Source organism: Dipteris shenzhenensis, chromosome 25, assembly GCF_047967505.1.
Source record: "Dipteris shenzhenensis isolate YYH24624 ecotype China chromosome 25, Dip_SZ_1.0, whole genome shotgun sequence".
NCBI lineage: Eukaryota > Viridiplantae > Streptophyta > Polypodiopsida > Gleicheniales > Dipteridaceae > Dipteris > Dipteris shenzhenensis.
In genome coordinates this window covers 44,470,450-44,491,222 of record NC_141620.1, presented here as the reverse complement: position 1 = coordinate 44,491,222, position 20,773 = coordinate 44,470,450, and the positions used below count along the sequence as shown (strand labels likewise).

General features: G+C 48.1%; 1 protein-coding gene across 1 annotated transcript in view; it reads right to left on the bottom strand.

Moving 5' to 3' along the window:
• Positions 1–20,773, bottom strand: part of LOC147885929 (dynein-1-beta heavy chain, flagellar inner arm I1 complex-like) — a 629,024-nt gene that overhangs the window by 182,695 nt on the left and 425,556 nt on the right. Inside the window, exon 49 of the mRNA XM_087396248.1 lies at positions 6,661–6,887. Within this exon, the coding sequence (XP_087252374.1) occupies positions 6,661–6,887 (227 nt within the window). The remainder of the gene's footprint in view (positions 1–6,660; positions 6,888–20,773) is intronic.

Genomic DNA, 20,773 nt, shown 5'->3' with positions numbered 1-20,773 from the left:
ATATGGTATCATTGCTCTTGCTTTGGGTGATGATTATATACACCATATCTCTGACTTAGAGTCTCCTTCGGAAGCTTGGCAGAAGCTAGACATGATTTTTGGTGCAAGCTCTCACATCTCTAAACTATCACTTAAAATCTCTTTCTTTGAATTAAAGATGGCAAGTGGTACTACTTTAGCAGCTCATGTCAACTATATGCGGAGTCTTATGAATCAATTAGCTTCTATCAACTCTCCTATCACTCCTGATGATGCTATGGCAATGTTACTTAAGAGTATGCCTGAAGGATTTGATCACATTGTTAGCACTTTGAAGAATCTTCCCAATCCTAACCTTGAAGGCATTATCTCTGCTCTCCAAGAAGAAGAAAGGCATATGGAGCTCAGGAAAGGCAATGACACTGCTTATGCTGTAAAAGTCCAGAAGGGCAAGTATACTCCTTGCAATCACTGTGGAAAGACAAATCACCTTTCAAAGGACTGCTTCAAAGTTAATCCATGCAAGCACTGTGGCAAGAACAACCATAATGAGAAGTTTTGCAGAGCCAAAGCAAAGACAGAAAATGCAAATCTACTTACAGTTAATGAGCCTCCACAAGATGAGGCATCCTTTGAAGATTATGCATTTTAAACACATCTCTATGTATGCTCCAGATCTCTCTTTTTATGTCAAGGTACTCAGCCTGGATAGTCCTCCAAAATGAATGAAAATAAACTATTGTGTTTTGTGTGTTTTGTAAACACCTCTGGTCACCTTATGATGTAGGCCATGTGTATGTTTTGTTCCATGGTACCTCCTGCAGACATTGTGTGCATGTACATGCAGGGGAGATAACCATTGGAAGGTCTTTTTGTATCCCTTTTGTTTACCTTACACCCAAGGGAACCCTTGCTAGCATGAGAACCTAGCCATAGATTTATCCTTGACCACCATGAGATGGCATGAGAAACTATGAGACTAGATGTATCCTTGACATAGCCTGAGGCATTTCCTTGAGGGGGGGTTTGTTGGGATATCTCAAGGTGTATGCCTCAGGCACACCTTATGTTTCTATGTGTGAGTGCTAGAGGCATAGTTAGGTGCCCACAAGCACAGTTAGGTGGTGGAGAGCCACATAGGATGATTGAGAGAATCTAGGAGCAGATTGAGGAGATGATTGTGGAGCTCTGAAGTCATCAGTGATATCAGTGAGCATGTATGAGGTGCCTACTTAAGGACCTCACTCTTCTTCATTCTACAACCAAGTAATGCAAGTATTCTGAGTTTGTGTCCACTCTTTGCTTTCCTTTCAGCTTTCCAACACCCTAGTAGTGAAAAAGGAAGGCATCCCAAGCTGCTCTCTCCAAAGAGTGAAGTCCTCCTTCTCTATCCCCTTTTTTGTCTGACGGTAACTCAGGCCATGTTAAAGTCACTTCCAATCACCCATGAGTCCGCAATGGGGGCCCAGGAGAGCAAATCGTTGCACATAATGACACGTTCCCCTCTAATGTTGGAGGCATACAGGTTAAGGAAACCAACCTTACGCCCTCCAATCAAGAGAATAATCCACTAAGCTCTAGAGGGAATAATGACTCCGTGTCCAACAAGTAAGGAGAGAACCGACTGTGAAACTGAGATAGAAGTGTCCCCCCCTGGTGCCCAAGACACATGACCAAAGAGTATGGCCAGAAAGCAACTTGCCTAACTTGGCACAATCTCTAGAATCTAGTTTGTGCTCTTGGATTAAATAAGATATCAATAGAACCCCCGGTAACATCTGGATGAAGCGGATCAGCTGTCTACGGCAACGACGTGGAACGCCACCTAGGCCCTGTATGTTCCAACTAATAATCCTCATCGATGGGAGGATGTAGAGTGGAACACCTTACCCGACCTAGTGTCGGAAACAAACCCCTCAACAGGGGAAGACCTCCTGCTTGAGGAGCGAGGAATGGAACCAAGTGGTGAAAAATCAACAAGGGAAAGAACCTTGCCACCTGAAGAAGAAGCCCTGTCAATTGGAAACCCAATCACTGGCTCACCAAAAGTAGAGGGCACAAACTCCTCCTCTGGGAAATTTGAAGCATCTGCAAGGGCTGAAAATGAGTTCCTCTGAATCAAGCCAAACACCGGAGTGCGAAGGATCCCTTCTGAGGGAAGAGGATCAATAGTGTAAACCATCCCCTTCCCCATATCCAAGGGAGGAAGTGAGGACTGCTCGTGATCCTGTATCTCCCCAGCCGCGGAGACCTCTACTACCTCAAGGAGAGTGTTTGGCACCGCTGGTTCTAGGGGAGAAGCTACAACCGGGGAGGAGGTCGAAGCTTTAGCGTCTCAAACTATGCGAGGTGAGACCGGAGGGACAACCCAAGGTGAAGCAGGAGGGATCTGCACACGAACTGGAACCCACTGAAATGAGTCGGGTGTCCCTGAGATAGAAGGTCGTGAGGTAACTGAGGTAGAAGGTGGCGGTATAAAAGGAGCACTCAATGGAGGAGCACTCTGGCGAGTAGGAGCTAAACCACCATCCTGAGGAGGACCGCCATGTGGAGGTTGAGGAGCAGGTGCTGGACCTGTACCACCCCCCTATCGAGGCCGAGGAGCAGGTGTTGGACCTGTACCACCACCATCCTAAGGAGGACCGCCATGCAGAGGTCGAGGAGCAGGTGCTGGACCTGTACCAGCCCCCTGTCGAGGCCGAGGAGCAAGTGCTGCACCTGTACCACCCCCCTATCGAGGCCGTGGGGCGGTAGCTATACCAGAGGGCTTCTTGGGCCTTTTCTTCTTCCTGGGGCAATCCCAAGCAAAGTGTCCAATGGTCCTGCATATCCTGCACTAGTCCTGCGTGCCTGTAATCTCTACTCTCTGGTGAAAAAAGGAACCATCCGGGCGTTGGATCGTAACATGGTCCATCGTGAGGTTAGGATCCTTACAGAGGACCCTAACTCTAGGTACCCCATCAGCCTTGGTTGCCTCTGCTGCAGTCAATGGCAACCCAGGGAGGGGTGGGATCTCAGCAACCGCACCAAAATGCTTCCCAATAATAGAAAGAAGTCGATGGTAAACCTGGGGAAGCCCGGGAAATTTGATGAAGAGCGAAAAGATTTCCTTATCTGCCTCCACTGAGTCGAAACCAATATCAAAGGCATTAACAAAGATCTTAATGTGTCCCAGGTGTAAAAGCTCAGCTTTGAGCACAGTGTTCGCAGCCTTTGGAGTGTCAAAAACAACCTGGAAAAAACCTCATCCCAGAAGACGAACATCTAACAATCGTGGAGTGAGGTTTGGGGGGAGAGCCGCAAGCATCCAGCTTGGGATCTAGAAGGGTGAGACCCAAAGATGCGTGCTAGCAACGTGGTAGAGCATTCAATCTCTACGTCCTTCTTGAGCTGCTACAACTCGTCTTTAGAAAAAGTAATAGTTTTCGCGGCCGGTGGAGGTGGAGTAGGATTGGGTGACTGAATATCCATCGCCAATCGAGGCGAGGAGGCCGACTCTGACATTTTTGGGGCTCCTTCTGCTCCAAAAAAATGCTGCGGGAGAAGGAAGAGGGAGAAGACATGAAGAAGGAAAAAAGGCAGGGGTAGGGAGCGGGGTAGGAGGAGGGGGGGGCAGTTGACGGGAGAGGGAAGAAGGAGGTAGAGGAGAGGGAAGTAGAGACGGGGGGTAGAGGCGGGGGTAGGGAGCGGGTAGAGGGGAGGGGTGTAGAGGCGGGGGGAAGGGTAGAGCGAGGGAGGGGTAGAGGTGAGGGGAATGAGTAGAGGCAGGGGGGGTGTAGAGGCGGGGGGAGGGGGTAGAGGCGGAAGAAGGGTAGGGGGGAGACAGGAAGAAGGAAAAAAAGGTGGGGGTAGGGAGCGGGGTAGAAGGAGGACTGAGGCAGAAGCGGGGGGAAAGAGGAGGGTAGAGTGAGCGGGGAAGCTGAGAGGGGAGGGGCAGTTGAGCGGGAGAGAAAGAAGGAGGTAGAGGAGAGGGAAGTAGAGACGGGGGGTAGAGGCAGGGGTAGGGAGTGGGTAGAGGGGAGGGGTGTAGAGGCGGGGGGAAGGGTAGAGGCAAGGGAGGGGTAGAGGTGGGGGGAAGGGGTAGAGGCGGGGGGAAGGGGTAGAGGCGAAAGAAGGGTAGGGGGAGGGAGGAGGTGGGGGGAGAGGGAAGCGAGGTAGAGGGAGCGGGGGAGAGGTAGAAGCGGGGGCAAGGGTAGAGGCAGGGGTGAGGGGAGTGGGGTAGAGGGAGCGGGGGAGTAGGGAAGAGGGAGCGGGGGAGCAGGGTAGAGGAGGAGCGGGCTAAGAGGGGTAGAGGAGGAGCAGGCTGAGAGCGGTAGAGGGAGCAGGGAGCGGGGGAGCAGGGCACGGAGGAGCGGGCTGAGAGGGGAGGGGGCGGGCTGAGAGGGAGAGGAGGGGAGGTGGCAGTGGGCTGAGAGATGAGGGGGTGGGCTGAGAGGGAGAGAAGGGGGAGGAGGGAAGAGGCTGAGGGCAGGGGAGGGGGAGCGGCTGAGGCAGAGGGAGGGGGCCGAGGGAGGGGCTGAAGGAGAGGGGACAGCAAGGGAGCGGGGAGGAGCAGCAGCTCTCAGTACCTCTAGTATTTGTCCAAACTACCTTGTGCCCGTTAATGTTTTGGCAATCCTATTGGAGGGAAAGCGTCAATTGAGGGGTTGACAAGCTATCAAGTTAAGAGATTTAGAGAACCGAGTTAGTAAGCTCGGTGTCGAGGTCAGCAAGGTTCATGTTAACCAGAGAGATGAAGTAAAATAGTTGTTGGGAATTGTGGGCTACTACAAAATTCCTTCAAGTGACTCCGGAGGAGCTGCATCGTTTGGTGGTGTGCTTGAAGACCGGTATGTTGGATACAAAGAGTACTCGGATTGCTACTTGCATACTCTCTACCTTAATCAATGGTTGGCACACGCTCGGAACAAAGAAGAAGATACACAAAAAGGCGTGAAGGGTACTTGAGCCAAAGGAATTGGCTACATCGGACAAGAAAAACGGAGCGGTCTCGGAACCAAAATTCAAAGCTTGAAGAAGGCTGGTAGAAGAAACTGTCCACCAATAGAAGCAACGAGCGTGAGGGGAGAGAGACTCGGCAAACCTGAGGTTTCTCATTCTGACAATGACATAGAGGTCAAGCAAGGATGCCTTCTCTCACAAATGCTGTTTGGATTATTCATTGATCAGTTGGAAGAATGGATGAGAGCGCTCGCTGGGAGGGGGAGTCCAGATTGCAGGGATATGCCATACTCCTTTCATCTACGTAGATGATGTGGTCCTCTTTGCAAAGGGCAAAATAGACATGCAGGTATATCTAGATGCATTGGGAAAATTCTGCAGACACTCAGAAATGTAAGTCAACATTGCTAAAACAAACTCTGGCAATTGGGACACGAAACGAATAGATGGCCTTCATCTTTGAAAGGGAACCCTTGGAGGCAGCTACCTCATGCAAATTAGGGATAACCACAAGTGGAATGAGTGCACACAAAGAAGAGTCACGGAAGGGATGAAGGCATTATACAGCTTTCAAATCACATGCAAGAAGGCACATCTATGGGGCTGGGAAATGCAAAATTGTACGTACACTATGCTCATACAAACAATGGTGCTCTACGGTTGCCAGCCTCAGCACCAGGGCATATTGAAAAGGATAGAAACATCCACAAATATTTTCTCATCGATGAGCTGGGGGTAAAAGACCAAACTCCATATCCCATCTTGCTTGCAGAGACAAGAATGATACATCTTGAGGGGAAGACATTCTACCAATAGATGGGGTACCTCAACAAGCTCGGAAAGATGGATGGAAGTAGGATCCCATGCAAGGTAATGGAGGTCAGAGGGTGGCACATAGAAAGAGCTAAATGGATGGGGAATACCAGCTGCTAATATCCTAGAGGATGGAAAAGAGAGCATAAATTTGGTCATGCAGAAATACTACAAAAACTATGGTTAGACTTTGGGCCAAAGATGGACATCTATAAGCAACAATAAATCAATCAAATTGACAGGTATGAAATGCAGGAATATCTCGGGGAGGACATATCATGGTTCAAACGGCATACAATCTGTAAATTAAGGACCAGATCTCATGAACTAGAGGTGGAGAAGGGTAAGTGAACAAGACCCAGAATCCCCAGGAATGCAAGACTCTATAAAATGTGTCCCATAAGGGAGATAAATAACAAGGAACATGTGCTCCTCCATTGCTGACTATGCAGACATTGAGGAAAATACAGCACCAATGCCACCAGCCTGGAAAACCTCTTGGCGATGCCAGCCCAGAAGCTAGGCAGCTACATAAAGGAATTCCTAGGACATCACAACAAAGTCTTCAACATGGCCCAGCAATTAGCTAAATATAAGCTGGCAGCATAGCATAGCAAGCGATACAAAAGTGGTCACCAGTCCCATAGATCCTGAAGGATCTCCAATACAACCATATAGTATCATATCATATCCTTTTGTCTCTTTTGACCTTCCTATGAGTTTACTTCTGCCTCATATGATATTTTTTAAAGCTTCTACAATGTCAGCACTGTTAGGTGTTTTTGATATGTTAGGGTGGACCAATGCAAATGTTAAAGTTAGTTCGAGTGAAATGAAAAACTCCTTTAAGCTTGGAGCTTCATGCTACAATATCAATCAAGCTATTTGATCCCAAGTCTGAATTTTAGACAATGCAAAGAATCATACCAATCTATTGTAGTGCAGTTTACAAGGCCTGGGAACATTTGCAGTCTCCTATGGAACGACTCTTGTACTGGGCTAAGACAGAGAACAACATGTAAATTCTCACGAACTCTTTCTAAGAAAAATGAATAAAGATCATTATCTGTCTCTCCTGCATTTGCCTTTTTTGCTGCTGCTCTACACTGGTCAAAAATACCCTGAAGATCATCCTTTGCAAAAAGATTTGGTACCTGCAAGGATTATCAAGGCATGTCAACCATTGAAGTTGTTAGATTGTAATAAGTCTCTGTCAGTGATATCGGTAAACCTTCAACAGCATTGATTAAAGTGTGTTTTTCATTGGTTTCAATTATTCAACATGAATGTGTACATAGAGTCTGATTTCTCACATAAATTATCAAGCTTAGTACAGGCAGTCCTTGTTCCTCATATTGAATATGTTTTTCACTTGTTTAGAAACTCATTGAGTTCTCCTCTTGGAAGCCTTACACATGTGTGCACGCACACAAACTTTTTTTTGTCATTATATTACAAGAAACAGTCCCAAAGAAAGGGACAATCAGCTACAAGTATCAAAAGACATCATTATATGACTGAAAGGTTGGATAATCTAACTCCTGTGCATGTAGAGAAACATAAAACAATTGTCGTGAAGCTGCACAGAAGAACCGATATTTGGTGAGAGAAGGATCACCAAAGACCCTATGATTGCAGTCCTTCCATAGGGTCCAGAGTGCCTAGTAATGAACCCGATAAAAGAGAAGATCATATTCCTACCGCATAGGATGAAAACCAAACAACCAAAAATTCTTGCCAAAGGAAGCACCGGGAAACGAGCCTAAAGCCACTGTGTAGTAATAAAAAGAAATCATGAGACTCCAAGAAATGTCAGAATAGATGAGGCAATGCCTCATCACATCAAAGTTAAGGTCCGTGGTTGGCGAAAATTTAATTATGACTGTCAGATTTCTAGATCTTCTTTTGTAGAAGATGCCATTTGCGGGTCGGTATAGTGGGATTGCATCTCCTGCTCACCTATTGCTGCCTCGCCTCCCCCCCTGCCATAACTCCGCCGCCCTTTCTCACCTTTCTTTCCCTCTCCATTGCCATTGCCATTGCCATCGTCCAACGCTTCTCCATGTTTCCCCCCATCTCTTCTTCTCCTGCAATCCCCTCCACTGGGCTTGGTGCCTTGTCAGCTGTGGCTCGCTGTAGTAGCCCGCATTGGCTGCCTCATCCCCTCCCTTGGTTCCCGCATCACTCACCCAGCCCGTGCTACCCGCATCTCCAATGTGCAGCCTCGATTACTAGCAGACCTACTTGCATTAGCTAGAGGTGTGGGGGAGCCACATGCTCCCCACCTACGGGTGTCAGCCCAAGCTGCTATGAGCGGGCCGCCTTCCACCCTCTTTGCTACTCGTATGGCTGCAAGGGAAGGGTGAGGCCTTTCGACACTTAAGTAGGGGAGGGTGTGGCTCACAGCCCCACCTTCTTTGCTGCCCATACTGCTGCTAGTTCAAGGCGCAGCCCCCCTTGAGGTTATTTGACTTTGTGGCAGCCTCGAGAGGGGCTCCCAGCCTTTGGATAGACCCAGCACATCAACTTTGTACTGAGAGATTTCACCTCGGGCTTATCTCAGTGTCAAGCAGCGAAATATTGCGTGATGGACACTTCAAGATCTTGGGAAGTGTTTCACCCTGAAGCCATGGCTCTCGTACTTTTCTTTTGGACTGCACTTGACGGCCGCCCAGCTTGCATTTCTCTGGCAGGCTCGTTTACTTTGGTTTTCTTCCTTCCCTCCTTGTGGTAGCAGAGTGTTAGTGGTGGTTTTTTGGGGAGCGATGTCTTAACGGTGACTCCTTGGTCTAGTCAGAGGAGCTCTCATGGCAACATCCTCGACTCCCAAAGCTGTTAATATTTGCCTCTCCCCCTTAGACAAGCAATAGGTTTAGCATGTAGTTTAATCTCTTCAGGACAGAGCAGTGGTAGGATGGATCATCGATCTGACACCCTCGAGGAGGCACATTCAAGAGTGGCTTCAGCCAAGTTTAGTTCTAGAGGGTGACCACATTCAAGAGGTCACTATCTATGGGAGGGGTGTCTTTCTCCTTTAGCTGAGCTCTCCAACTACTTTTTTTTTTTGGCAAAAAAGTACTCTATAAAGTATGAAAGAAAACCGCAGAGCAAGCTCAATGTGGAAGTGCATCATGTCAATAAATACATGTTCACCACAATCCCTCTGTGAATAGAAAGCCAAAAGAAGAGAGTGATTTTTCTATTCCTGAGGGATTTCCAGAGTCTCCTCCAAAAGTTTTTCTGCACATCCGCAGAAATGTGAAAGTTGTCCCAATGAGGAGCTCTAGAGGGCCTCGAACCTCTACAACTAAGCTGAAATCTCCTAGCATTTCTAACCGTGTAACGAAAGAAGGGGATGCTCTTCTCTCGGTGCCCTTCATCAATCCGCTGCCACTCTCTAGGGTCCCACTGCAAAGATTTGATAGGGACACCTCCGTAGAGCCAAAGTCTCCACGAACACAGGGCCAGAAGAAAAGGGTTGGGATCTAGGTACCACTGTGAATCTGTACCCTACTTCATAAAACCTGCAATCCTGATCGGCTTGCAGGGAGGTAGTCAAAAAGCTGAGCAACTTGAAGCGAGCCAATCAAAAAGGCGAGCCGCCAAAAGCAACGAGCCAAGACCAAGTTGCCCTGGCTAATAGTGAACTATTTAAGTCCTCCATCATCGAGGACCAATGCATCCTCTGTTCTTTTTCTCGAGTACCATTTCTTCCTCACATTTTTTGTTACTGCTTCGGAATGATCCAAAAACCATTTGTACTCCATGTCAACGATATTTTCTTTGGTTCCTTATTCGAATTGAGGAAGGAAGACATCTATTAGGAAAAATGTTGTTTATGTTTATCTTGTGTGCTACGTATGGCTATGGCATCAGCTACCTTGGACTGATCCTAGTTGGTCGGAGCATTTTTCAAGTTTCCTCCTTCTCTCTACTCCTTGCACTAGTAACTTCTTAATTTGGAGAATGCTCTTTGCACTAGTAACTTCAAGTTTCCCGCTTCTCTCTACTCCTTGCACTAGTAACTTCTCAGTTGGGAGCATGCTCTTTGCACGCTTTTGGACCACATATTAACACATAGTCCAAAACTATGCAAAGAGCATGCTTTTGGAGCACAGTGTATGATTTGGGGATTTGAAGTCCAATTTTTTTTTTTTTTTTCCAGAAATAGACTTCTATTAAGTAGGAGAAAAAACCCACGAGTAAGCTCAAAGTGGAATACATCATGAAATCATGAGGATAAATAAAACCCCCTCAAAGTGAGGTGGAAAACAACCAAGGCTGAGGCTAAGTGCGACCTAAAACCTGTAGGAGTCTCAAAGAAGAAAGGAGAATCCTTCCATTCCCTGAAGAAAGAAGCCCTCCTGTTGGCTGAGGCTGTACGGGAGTCTCCTTGCATACTCATCCATATGGCCATCAAAGTATGTACGGTGTCTGTTCAGATACTAGCCAAAGTGTGCGAGGGATGAACCTGAGTACCCTCCATAGCCTCTGTACATTTGGCTCTCCAGATATGCCAGGATGCTATGCTCGCTAAAATCTCCCAAGAAGTATCCACAGAGGCATGTACATCTATAAAAGGAAGGTGTGGTACCACATCCAACGAACAGGACTCAATTTGATGATGTCGAACCAAAATGGCCCGAGAGGAGTCAAGTCTCTCATAGAATACCTGAGGCCCTGTAAGAGAAAACCAAGCCACTGAGCCCCATGTCATAAAGAATGGGGAGTGGGCAAAGTTGAAAATCCTAGCTACCCCCATCCAAATCATCCTCGCTTGTCTGCAATCCCATAAACAATGTTGAATAGTCTCCGAAGCAGAAAGGCAACGAGGGCAAGTAGGGTCGGCTCCAAACCTGGATCTCCAAAGGTTCACTGCAATCCCACCGTGGATAGAAAGTCAAAAGAAGAGAGTGATCTTTCTATTCCTGTGGGATTTCTAGAGTCTCCTCCAGTAGCACCTCTGCAGATCCGCAGTGATATCAAATGTCTCCCAATGAGGAACTCTGGAAGGTCTCCAACCTCTACTACTGAGCTGAAATCTCCTGGTATTACTAACTGTGTAACGAAAGAAGGGGATGCTCTTCTCTCGATGCCCTGCGTCAATCCACTTCCACTCTCCAGGGTCCCACTGCAAATACCTAACGAGAACTCCCCCGTAGAGCCAAAGCCTCCAAGACCTGGTGGAGAATAGCCGGGGTCCTGCGTCGAGGAACCACTCTAAATCTGATCCCTGCACCAAAAGACCTACAACCCTGATAGGCTGAAAAGAAAACTCAAGCAAGATGTCCTATGTGGATCTGAGCAATCTGCCACCATCCTGCACACTAAAAACTAAAGCATCCTCCTGTGCATCTCGAAAGGCCAAAACTTGAAGCAGAACACCGCCTCTCGTAAAAGTACCTGCCCAAGTGGAGCAAGTGAGTGGCATATCATCTGTGTCTACCCAATCCTCTGGAAGGGCTACCTCAATCTGCAAGATCCTCCCTGCACTCCCTCTGAGATGTCCTATCAACTGAGACTTGGTCTCCTCTGGAAGTCCAAAATTTTTTATTTTTTTTCAAAAAAGAGACTTCTATTAAGTAAGAAAGAAACCCGCTAGAGCAAGCTCTGTGCGGAAATACACCATGCTAAGCATGTAATAAAAAACACCTCAGAGGAATGAGGTAGAAAGAAACCAAGGCTGAGGCTGAAAATGCCATCTCAACCCTGTAGAAGTCTCAGCAAAGAAGGGAGAGTCTCTCCAATCTCTGAGAAAAGTAACTCTCCTAGAGGAGGCTGCTCGAGATGGTCGCCCAAATGGCCATCAGAGTGTGTATCATATCTGTCCAAGTACCTGGCCAAGATCTGAGAAGGGTGAACCTTAGAACCCTCCAAAGCCTCAGTGCATCTGGCTCTCCAAATGTGCCATGCTGCAATGCTAGCTAGGATCTCTCATGGAGAGTCGACCGAGGAGTGAGCAGCCCTGAAAAGAGTGGCTAGAACATCCTCTAGAAAGCATGACTCCACAAGGTGTCGTCGGATGTGAAGAGCCCAAGAGGAATCAAGTCTCTCAAAAAATACCTGGGGCCCTGAAAGAGTAAGCCAAGCCACTAATCCCCAGGTCATATAGAAAGGTAGGTGAACAAAAGTGCTGAAAAGTCTTGCAATCCCCTTCCATATGATTCTCGCCTGTCTGCAATCCCAAAGGCAGTGTTGTATTGTCTCCAAAGCAGAAAGGCAGCGAGGGCAAGAAGGGTCAGCTCCGAACCTGGATCTCCAATGGTTTACTGCTATTCCACCATGAATAGAAAGCCAAGTTTTTAAAACTACATAGTTACGGGGGTGTAGCATTTTGTGACCCCTAAAAATTAAAATAGGAGTTTTTTTTTTTTTTCTCCGCCCCCTCTCCCTGCCTCCGCCCCCTCCCCCCTGCTGCTCCCCCCTACCCCCTGCTGTCCCGCCCCCTCTCCCTGCCTCCGCCCCCTCCCCCCTGCTGCTCCGCCCCCTCTCCCTGCCTCCGCCCCCTCCCCCCTGCTGCTCCCCCTCTCCCCCCTGCCTCCGCCCCTTCCCCCCTGCTGCTCCGCTCCCTCTCCCTGCCTCCGCCCCCTCCCCCTTGCTGTCCCGCCCCCTCCCCTGCTGTCCCGCCCCCTCCCTGCTTGCTCTCCCGCCCCCTCTCTTCCTCTCACTCCTCCCTTTCTTCTCCTCTCCTTTCCCCTCCCTCCCTCTCAGCTTGCCCCTCTCCCCTCTCAGCCCCAGCCCCTCTCCTCCTTCCCTCCCCTTCCCCCCTGCTTCCTCTTAGCCTCCTTTCCCCTACCTTGCCCCTCGCAGCTTTTTTGGAACGGAAGGAGCTTTTTTTTTCTATTTGAGTCGGCCTCCTCACCTTGATTGGCGATGGATTCCCCGTTAGCCAATCCTACTCCATCTCCACCGGCCGCGAAAACTATCACTTTCTCGAAAGACGAGTTGCAGCAGCTCAAGAAGGATGTAGAGATTGAGTGCTCTACCACTTTGTTAGCACGCATCTTCGGGTCTCACCCTTCCAGATCCCAAGCCAGAGACTGGATGCTTGCGGCTCTCCCCCCAGACCTCGCTCCTCGATTGGTAGATGTTCGCCTTCTGGGACGAGGTTTTTTCCAGGTTGTTTTTGACACTCCAGAGGCTGCGAGCACTGTGCTCAAGGCCGAGTTTTTACACCTGGGACACAGAAAGATCTTCTTTGAAGCCTTTCACCTTGGTTTCGACCCAGTAGAGGCAGATAAGAAGTTCTTCTCGCTCTTCATCAGGTTCCCTGGGCTTCCCCAGGTTTACCATCGACTTCTTTCTGTTATTGGGGAGCATTTTGGCGCAGTTGCTGAGATCCCACCCCTCCCTGGGTTGCCATTGACTGCAGCAGAGGCAACCAAGGCTGATGGGATTCCTAGAGTTAGGGTCCTTTGCAAGGATCCTAACCTCGAGATGAACCACGTCATGATACAGCGCCCGGATGGTTCCTTTTTTCGCCAGAGAGTGGAGATTTCAGGCAGACAGGACCAGTGCAGGATTTGCAGGACCTCGGGACACTTTGCCACGGATTGTCCCAGGAAGAAGAAAAGGCCTAAGAAGCCCTCTGGTACAGCTACCGCCTCAGGGCATCGACAGGGGGGACAGGGGGGGGGATTAGACCCGGCACTTGCCCCTCGACCTCGACGGAGGGGTGGTACAGGTCCAGCTCCTGCTCCTCGTTCTTCACATGGCGGTCCTGCTCAGTCAGGTGGGAGTCAGGTGGTGGTACAGGTCCAGTACCTATTCCTCGGCCTCGTCAGGGGGGTGGTACAGGTCCTTCACCTGCTCCTCGACCCCCACCTCCCTCAGGCACACGCGACGCTTTACAGTGGGTTCCAGTACGTGTGCAGGTCCCTCCTTCAGTTCACGAGGGTACCTTAGTAGACTCTGCTTCACCTCGAGCTGTCCTTCCTGTCTCACCTTGCACAGTCCGAGACACTGAAGCTTCGACCTCCTCCCCAGTTGCAGCTTCTTCCTTAGATCCAGCACTGCCAGATGTTCCTCTTGAGGACGGAGAGATTTTCGCGGCTGGGCAGACACCGGGTAGAGAGCCTTCCTCACTCCCTCCCTTAGACAGGGGGAAGGGGATAGCTTACACTGTTGATCCTCTTCCCTCACAAGGGATACTTCGTACTCCGGTGTCTGGATTGCTCCACAGGAACTCGTTTTCAGCCTTGGCAGAGAGTTCAGATTTCCCAGAGGAGGAGTTTGTGCCCGCTACTTTTGGGGAGCCAGTGGTTGGATTTCCTATTGACAGGGCTTCTTCTTCAGGTGCCAGGATTCTTTCCCCTATTGACTTTCCTCCACTGGGTTCCTTCCCTCCTTCCTTGAGCAGGAGGTCTTCCCCTGTTGAGGGGTTTGTTTCCGCCACTAGGTCGGGTAAGGTGTTCCACTCTACATCCTCCCGTCAATGAGGATTATCAGTTGGAACATACAGGGCCTAGGTGGCGTCCCACATCGCCGCCGTAGACAGCTGATCCGGGATCAGCTTCATCCAGGTGTTACTGGGGGTCCCATTGATATATTATTTATTCAAGAGCACAAGTTGGATTATAGAGATTGTGCCAAGTCAGGCAAGTTGCTTTCAGGACATACTTTTTGGTCGCCTGCATTGGGCACTAGGGGTGGCACTTCTATTTCAGTTTCGCATTCGGTTCTCCCCTTAGTTGTTGGGCACGGAGTCATTATCCCCTCTAGAGCTCAGTGGATTATTCTTTTGATTGGAGGGCATAAGGTTGGCTTCCTCAACCTATATGCCTCCAACATTAGAGGGGAACGTGTCCTTATGGCTCTCCTGGGCCCCCATTGTGGATTCTTGGGTGATTGGAGGTGACTTTAACATGGTCGAGTTACCTTCAGACAAAAAAGGGGGTAGAGAAGGCGGACTTCACTCTTTGGAGAGAGCAGCTTGGGATGCCTTCCTTTCCCATTTCTGTGGCAGAGATACTTGGTGTGATGATGCCTTTCTTATTCAGCCACAGTCCCTCCTGTTCTCTTGGTCGAACAGGAGGCAACAGATGCCTATTCATGCACGCATTGACAGATTCTATGTAGATGACTGGGCACTAGACAGAGGTGGATCGGTATGCATTGCTGCGGGGGTTTCCACCTCAGACCATTTCCCTGTTGTTCTGGCTATCTCAGAGCCTCACTTGAGAGGCCGATCTGCCAGCATCAGGATTCCAGATGCCTTTTACACAGAGGAGGACCTTACAGAGGCAGCCCTACGGATATGGTTTGCTCATGTCCAGGGAGGGCAGCCACATCCTTCACATTTAGCCGCTGCCCTCTCTGGTATTAGCGACTTTTACTGCTCAGTTGCTTCTACCAGAAGACGAGATATTCTCAGACGTGAGATTGGTGTTCGCCAGCAGTTAGCAGCTTTGCAGAGGGAAGAGCAGAAACGGCCTTCAGATGCTTGGATTCAGGAGCGCCTTGCTGCAGCGAGGGCTCATCTGCAGTTATTGCTTGATCAGAGAGCAGAGTATGCCTTTCATGCACGGGAGTCCTTCTGGATTCAGATGGGTGGTAGAGTCAATAAACACTTTTTCTCTACTCTTGGCCCTAGACATAGTAGAGAGAGTGTATCTCAGCTTATTGACTCACATGGGGTTTTACAGACAGAGCCAGATGACGTCTTACGCATAGCTTCAGATTTCTATGCCACCCTCCTTACTGCTGATCCTGAGACACACGATATAGAGGATGCTTGACAGGCTTTTTGGCAGAGTATCCCAGTGTTGGTGAATCCGGATATGCAGGTTCTACTTGACGCACCTTTCACCAACACAGAGTTCAGGACTGCACTTTCAGCTCTTCACAAGGGCAAGTGCCCAGGTTTAGATGGCCTCACCCCGTCTTTTTTCATTGTATTTTGGGATATGATTGGAGACTATATTACTTCAGCCATGCAGGCCATTTGGGACTCTGGCGAGATGCCTAAATCGCTTACAGAGGGCCTCATCCACCTTATCCCAAAAGGAGGTAGCAGAAAGTTATTGTCCCAGTGGAGGCCTATCACACTTCTGGGGACTTGTTACAAGATTCTGGCCAAGGCTATCAGCCTCCGATTGCAGCCACTTCTCCCTGATCTTATCCACGACACTCAGACGGGATTTGTGCATGGCAGAAGTATTTTTTATAACATTTTTTCTTTCTGGGAAGCCTCAGAGTGGGCCATGCAGAGTGGCCAGAATCTTGCCATTCTACTGTTGGATTTTGAAAAAGCTTATGACAGAGTAGATTGGAGTTTTTTGGAGGGCACCCTTCTACACTTTGGATTCACTGATGTTTGGATCAGAGGTGTTTCCTCTTTGTACAGATCAGCCCATAGCCAGGTACTTATTGGTGGGGTAAGGGGTGAGAGATTTCAGATTTCGAGATCAGTCCGTCAGGGATGCCCCCTTGCTCCTTTCCTTTTTTTATTCGTGGCCGAAGCTATGAGCATCTATGTTAGATCTCAAGCTGACATCCTTGGGCTGAGACTTCCTATCAGAAGAGAAGAGGAGCTGCTTGACAGTGAGTTGGCTGATGACACAGCGATTTATTTGGATGCCTCTCCACAGACATTGACTTCTTTCAGGACAGCATTGGATTTATTTTGCTTGGCGGCAGGGGCGCAGATAAATTGGCATAAATCCAATGGCTTTTGGATCAGTGATGAGGACACTCCAGTTTGGGGACTTGACATAGGGTTCACTTGGGTTCAGAGGGGTGTGCCTATCAGATATTTGGGCTGCCAGGTCGGCTTGGGTATTTCTACCACGCAGCAGTTTGCTCCCGTGTTGGAGAGCATCAGAAGGAAGCTTCTCTTTTGGAGCTCAGCCAAGCTGGATCTTGCCTCTAGAGTTGTGGTGGTCAACCAGGTCCTCTTGGCCACGGCCTGGTTTATTTGTTCATGTTGGTGCCGTTCTAGGGACTGCATCATTCAGCTCAGAAGACCGATCAGGAACTTTCTCTGGAGTGGGCTTGATGGCACAGCAGATGCCTTAGCCAGAGTGGCTTGGGAGACCCTCATCCTCCCTACACAGGATGGGGGTCTTAATATTATTGATCCAGATTTACAGTGCAGAGCCTTACTTTGCAAGATAGTGGTGCGAGGACTTATGCCAGGACATGAACCGTGGAAGGACTTTCTTATCAGCAGCATACAGAGGTGCACACCTTCCTCAGGAGGAGACTGGATGAGCACTGTTAGATGGATCTTTACCTCAGCACACCTCAGATCACCTTCATCCCCTCTCATGGTTGCCATTCTGAAAGCTTGGGCTAGTTTCAGAAGCTCTCTTCGGAGGATTCCTCCTTCCTCCCGGGAAGAGATTGATAGGCAGCCCATCATGTGGAACGACAGTATTTTAGATGATCGTGGCAGACCACTGGGTGCCTCACCCTACATGCAGTGGGCCAGGTGGGAGAGGGGACCTGCTTCTTCTTTAGGATCTTGGAAAGCCTTCCGTAGGCTTCCAGAGGAAACCAAGTCAAGGTTGACAGGACATCTCAGAGGGAGTGCAGGGAGGATTTTGCAGATTGAGACAGCCCTTCCAGAGGCTTGGATAGACACAGATGATATGCCTCTCACCACCTCCACTTGGGCAGGTACTTTCTCGAGAGGCGGGGTTCCACTTCAGGTCTTAGCCTTCCGAGATGCACAGGAGGATGCTTTGGTTTTCAGTGTCCAGGATGGTGGCAGATTGCTCAGATCTACAGATGATATATTGCTTGAGTCTGCTTTTCAGCCTATCAGGGTCGTAGGCCTTTTGATGCAGGGATCAGATTCAGAGTGGTTCTTAGACCCTGACCCCCAGTTACTCTCCACCGGGTCTTGGAGACTTTGGCTCTATGGAGGAGTTCCCATCAGGTATTTACAGTGGGACCCCGGAGAGTGGGAGTGGATTGACGCGGGGCATCGAGAGAAGACCATCCCCTTCTTTCGTTACACGGTCAGTAATGCCAGGAGATTTCAGCTCAGTAGTAGAGGCTGGAGACCCTCCAGAGTTCCTCATTGGGAGACTTTTGGTATTACTGCGGATCAGCAGAGGTACTTCTGGAAGAGGCTCTGGAAATCCCACAGGAATAGGAAGATCACTATCTTCTTTTGGCTTTCTATTCATGGAGGGATTGCAGTGAACCTTTGGAGGTCCAGATTCGGAGCCGACCCTACTTGCCCTCGTTGCCTTTCTGCTTCGGAGTCTATTCAGCATTGCTTATGGGATTGCAGACAGGCGAGATTTATTTGGATGGGGATAGCCAGGATCTTCAGTCACTTTGCCCATTCCCCACTCTTTATGACTTGGGGTTCGGTGGCTTGGCTTTCTCTTACAGGACCTCAGGTTTTCTATGAGGGACTTGACTCCTCCCGGGCCATTTCGGTTCGACGTCATCGGGTTGAGCTTTGCTCGTTGGATGTGGTTCCACACCGTCCTTTTACAGCTGTACATGCCTCTGTGGATACTTCTTGGGAGATTATAGCGAGCATAGCAGCCTGGCATATCTGGAGATCCAGATGCACAGAGGCTATGGAGGGTACTCAGGTTCATCCCTCGCACACATTGGCTAGTATCTGGACAGACATCGTACACACTCTGATGGCCGTATGGACGGGTATGCAGGGGGACTCCCGTGCAGCCTCAGCTAGGAGGGTTTCTTTCTTCAGGGAATGGAAGGATTCTCCTTTCTTCTCTGAATCTACTACAGGCTTGAGATGGCACTTTCAGCCTCAGCCTTGGTTTCTTTCCACCTCACTCTGAGGGGGTTTTTTATTATCCTCATGATTTCATGATGTATTCCGCTTTGAGCTTGCTCTCGCGGGTTTTTGTTCTTACTTAATAGAAGTCTTTTTCATGAAAAAAAAAAAAAAAAAGGAGTTTTTCTTACTTTAGTTTATAAGATTTAGAGGTTTTTGAATTTTATATTTAGAGATAAAAGTGTGTGTGTGTGTGTGCATGTACACTGACCCAATAGAGATATTGGGCTTTTTGGACCATATGGCAGGATCACAACATGAGATATTTTGGGAATCCGTTCTTGCAATCTTATGAATATTTCAGACTCTCCCTACGGCAATCTATCTATGATGCTTGCCATCAAGGAGATCTTCCTCAGTCATGCCTAGAAATAGTTTCTCTTTGCTTTTGATTTCCTGTTGAGGCTCTCTGTTTGTTTTTTTTTGAGACCCTCATGTAAATTTTGCTGATAATATAATCATGGATTTACCAAAAAAAAAAGTGTGTGCATGTACACTTGAAAGCTATAAGTATTTAAAGTTTTGTTGCACAAGATGGTCACATATAGCGACTACATTCATTCACATGTGAGCACATATAAGTGTTCAAAGTTGTGTGTGTGTGTGTGTGTGTGTGTGTGTGTGTTCTTCTCACCAAAAAAAAAAAAAAAAGTGTGTGTGTGTGTGTGTGTGTGTGTTTTCACTTGAAATTGGGATGCCTCTGCTCCTTCTCCAGGACAATCTTCTACCTCTTCAAGCAGCCCCATCTCAAAGGCATGGGTCAATGCAGTCAAGAAGGGTCTTCCCCTTTGTGAAGAAGATGATAATATCAAGGAATTGGAAGCTGAGGGTCAGCAAGACCCTGTGGCAATGGCAGAGGCTTGAGGCCTCCCGCTCTTTTGGAGGACCGATCATTCTCTTGTATATATTTTCATGCGTGCTTCTCTTAAATGTTTTTCCTATAATATACAGGGCCTCTGCCACCAGAATAAATGGAGGCTTCTTTGGCATTATATAAATACAACTCATCCGGATGTTGTATGTCTGCAAGAGCATAATCAGCATTTTTTTGCTGGACAGCATGGGTTTTTTTCAGGATATGATATATTTTATTTAGGATCGGAACAATTCTTTGGGCTGTGCATTTTAGCCAGACATGATCTGCAACCCTGGATAGCATATAATGATCTAGGTGGACGATGGATGATTATCCAATGTATGATCAATGGAGAGATTTTTGACATAGGATCTTTGTATGCCTCTCAAAATTCAGCTTCAAGAGCTCAAATGTGGAACTCCATAAAGCAATATCCTTGGTCCTCTAATGCTCTACTTTGTGGTGATTTCAACAATTCTCCTCACTGGAAGGACAATACCACTCATAAATCACATATGCTGCCCTCTGAAATCCAGAAATGGGAACACATGACATCATCACTTCGATTTGCAGATTTATGGACAGCAACTCATCCTTCAGTGATGGGATTTACATCTCATCATAATGCTTTTACAGATTATTGGGCCAGGCTTGATAGATATTATCTCATTCATGCTCAGCAATATGATGAATATACATGTCAGATGTGGAGTGATTATTCACAACAATTATCTGATCACACTCCACTTTGGCTCACCCTCTCTTTTGGTATGCCTCTGGATGACTTGCAGCTCTCTTCAGTTAGAAATTTACAGGTTAATCAATTCTATCTTTCTCATGAAAAATTTCAGCATATGATCAAACTGGCTTGCAGGCCATTGCTATCCCATGCTCAGGAGGATCTGGAATTTGCTTGGATCTCTTTCATACATCGTATTCAAAATGTCATTAAGGAATATGGAAGATGGTACATGGCAGAAACCAGACAGCATATCCAGTGGGCAAAATCATACAAGCAGTATCTTGTACAGATTAGTCATCAAAGATCTCTATCTGATTCTGAGCAGCATTTACTGTCTTGTGCTTCCTCTATAATTGATGCCAATGACAAACGCAAGCTGTCTAAATGGCAGATTAGGGCCAGAGTTGAACCTATGCTAGATAAGGGCTGTTCCTCTAAATCTTTTTTTCGGAACTTACATGCACACAGACAAAGCCAATCTATCATGAGGGTAAGGAAATCAGATGGTCTTTGGACCCAGTCTCTCTCTCAGCTCGAAAAACAATGTCTGGATCATTTTCAGCTCCTTTTTTCTCAGTCATCTTCTTCTACACCTCAGGTCGCATTGGCTCGTAACAGATTTACTGAACTTGTTTCTCCCATTGTCTCCCCGCAAAAAGCCTCAATGCTGGAAATG